The following is a 2109-nucleotide window of genomic DNA, read 5'->3' on the forward strand; positions in this document are numbered from 1 at the left end:
TATTTTGAATAAATGAGAGTGGAAGATTAGAGAAAGAAGTACAAATTAAACTTTTATCTCTACTCTTCTAATTGTTCCAGCAGCATTTGTACCAATTGAGTTATAGCATCTCACATTACTCTACATGTGTGTGTCTGCTGTGTCATTGCCTCCTGTTACTACATTGTCCTACTCACTGTGACTTCGTATTACATTTTCAGAAGGGGAAATATGAAATCTCCAATTCTGTCCTTCTCTTTCAGATTTTCTAGGATTATGCTGGGTTCCTTTTTTTTTTCAAATTCAGAAATTTTTTTTGTTGTGTACATTTATTTTTAAAAATAATTTTATTACTGCATTTAATGTATGTCATATAATGACATTCATTGTTGGAAATTTGTACCTTTACATAATTAATCTTGCTTCTTGCTCCTTTTATTTTTGTATGATTTTTTAATTAGGCTGTCAATATCTCCATATAACACAGCTGAGATTTTGTTAGGGTTGCACCAAATTTCAGAAGTAGACCAGTTTCAGAAGTGTTAAGATTTTCACCGTGTTGTATTTTTTCATTCATGGGTGTGGATGATTGTCCATTTATGAATAACTTTACTTCCATTTGATGATGTTTTATAATTACATGTCTAATGATATATATTTCTTTTCCTTAATTAACTCCAAATCATTATATTATTTTTTGGATACTATTGAAAATGGAATTTTATTGCTCATTTTAAGTGTGTAATAATACAATAGATTTTGTGATTAACTTCTTATTTCTCATAGTTCTTTTTTATAGATTCCATATATTTTATATGTACAAAGTTATGCGAGTTAAAAGAGAGGAAGTGCTAACTCTTGCCTTTTATATTCAGGGACAAAGTTACTATTAATAACCAATACTACAGCATAGAAAATATAAATAGTTCTATCTGACATTTATTTTCATGTTTTATATTTCTGAGATCTCAAGGTCTTTGACAATTGACCCAGATGAGAAGGTGGCTGAGATCTGGAGATACAAGGATGAAAAAGATAGAATTATGTTCCATGTTTTATTGTGTGATGGCACAAAAATAATGATTCAGTTCTTTTCTTTTCTTCTTTCATGAAATTCCCAGAAGGAAATGGCAGGAGGAAATCATTCCACAGTGACTTACTTCATCCTCGCTGGGTTAACAGAGAAACCAGAGCTCCAGCTGCCTCTCTTCCTCCTCTTCCTGGGAATCTACCTGTTCACAGTGGTGGGGAACCTGGGCATGATCACCCTGATCAGGCTCAGTTCTCACTTGCACACCCCCATGTACTATCTTCTCAACAGTTTATCCTTCATTGACCTCTCCTATTCCACTGTCATTACCCCCAAAATGCTGATGAACTTTGTGATAGAAAAGAATATCATCTCTTACCCAGAATGCATGACGCAACTCTACTTCTTTTCGGTTTTTGTTATATCAGAATGTCACATGCTGGCTGCAATGGCTTATGACCGCTATGTTGCCATCTGTAGCCCCTTGCTTTACAATGTTACCATGTCTTCTCAAGTATGCTGCTGGTTGGTTGCTGGGGTGTACAGCATGGGCTTGGTTGGTGCCACGGCTCACACAGTCTGCATGCTGAGAGTGGATTTTTGCAAGGCTGATGTCATAAACCATTACTTCTGTGATCTTTTCCCACTACTGGAGCTCTCCTGCTCTAGTACCTTTGTCAATGAGTTGGTGGTTCTGTGCTTCAGTGCATTTAATATTTTCCTCCCAACCCTGACTATACTTACCTCCTATGTCTTCATCATCGCCAGCATCCTCCGCATTCGCTCCACTGAGGGCAGGTCCAAAGCCTTCAGCACTTGCAGCTCCCACATCTCAGCTGTTGCTGTGTTCTTTGGTTCTCTAGCATTCATGTACTTACAGCCTTCATCAGTCAACTCTGTGGACCAAGGGAAAGTATCCTCTGTGTTTTACACTATTATCGTCCCCATGCTGAATCCTGTAATATACAGTCTGAGGAATAAGGATGTAAACATTGCTTTAAAAAAGTTCTTTAAGAACAGAAGTGTCCCATTTTATTAGTCTTGTTGCTGTGATCATAATACTGAGAAAGTCAACTCATAGGAACAAACATTTATCTTGC

At 36.7% G+C, this 2109-nt stretch overlaps 1 protein-coding gene across 1 annotated transcript; it reads left to right on the forward strand.

Annotated features, from left to right (window-relative positions):
* The first annotated feature begins 1100 nt into the window (after window positions 1–1100).
* On the forward strand, window positions 1101–2048 carry LOC104858028 (olfactory receptor 150). The gene has a single exon (XM_010618107.2). The coding sequence runs from the start codon at window positions 1107–1109 to the stop codon at window positions 2046–2048; it is 942 nt and encodes a 313-aa protein (XP_010616409.1). The 5' UTR covers window positions 1101–1106.
* The last annotated feature ends 61 nt before the right edge of the window (window positions 2049–2109 follow it).

The sequence above is a fragment of the Fukomys damarensis genome, unplaced genomic scaffold (genome assembly GCF_012274545.1).
Source record: "Fukomys damarensis isolate Sample0158 unplaced genomic scaffold, DMR_v1.0_HiC HiC_scaffold_16, whole genome shotgun sequence".
NCBI lineage: Eukaryota > Metazoa > Chordata > Mammalia > Rodentia > Bathyergidae > Fukomys > Fukomys damarensis.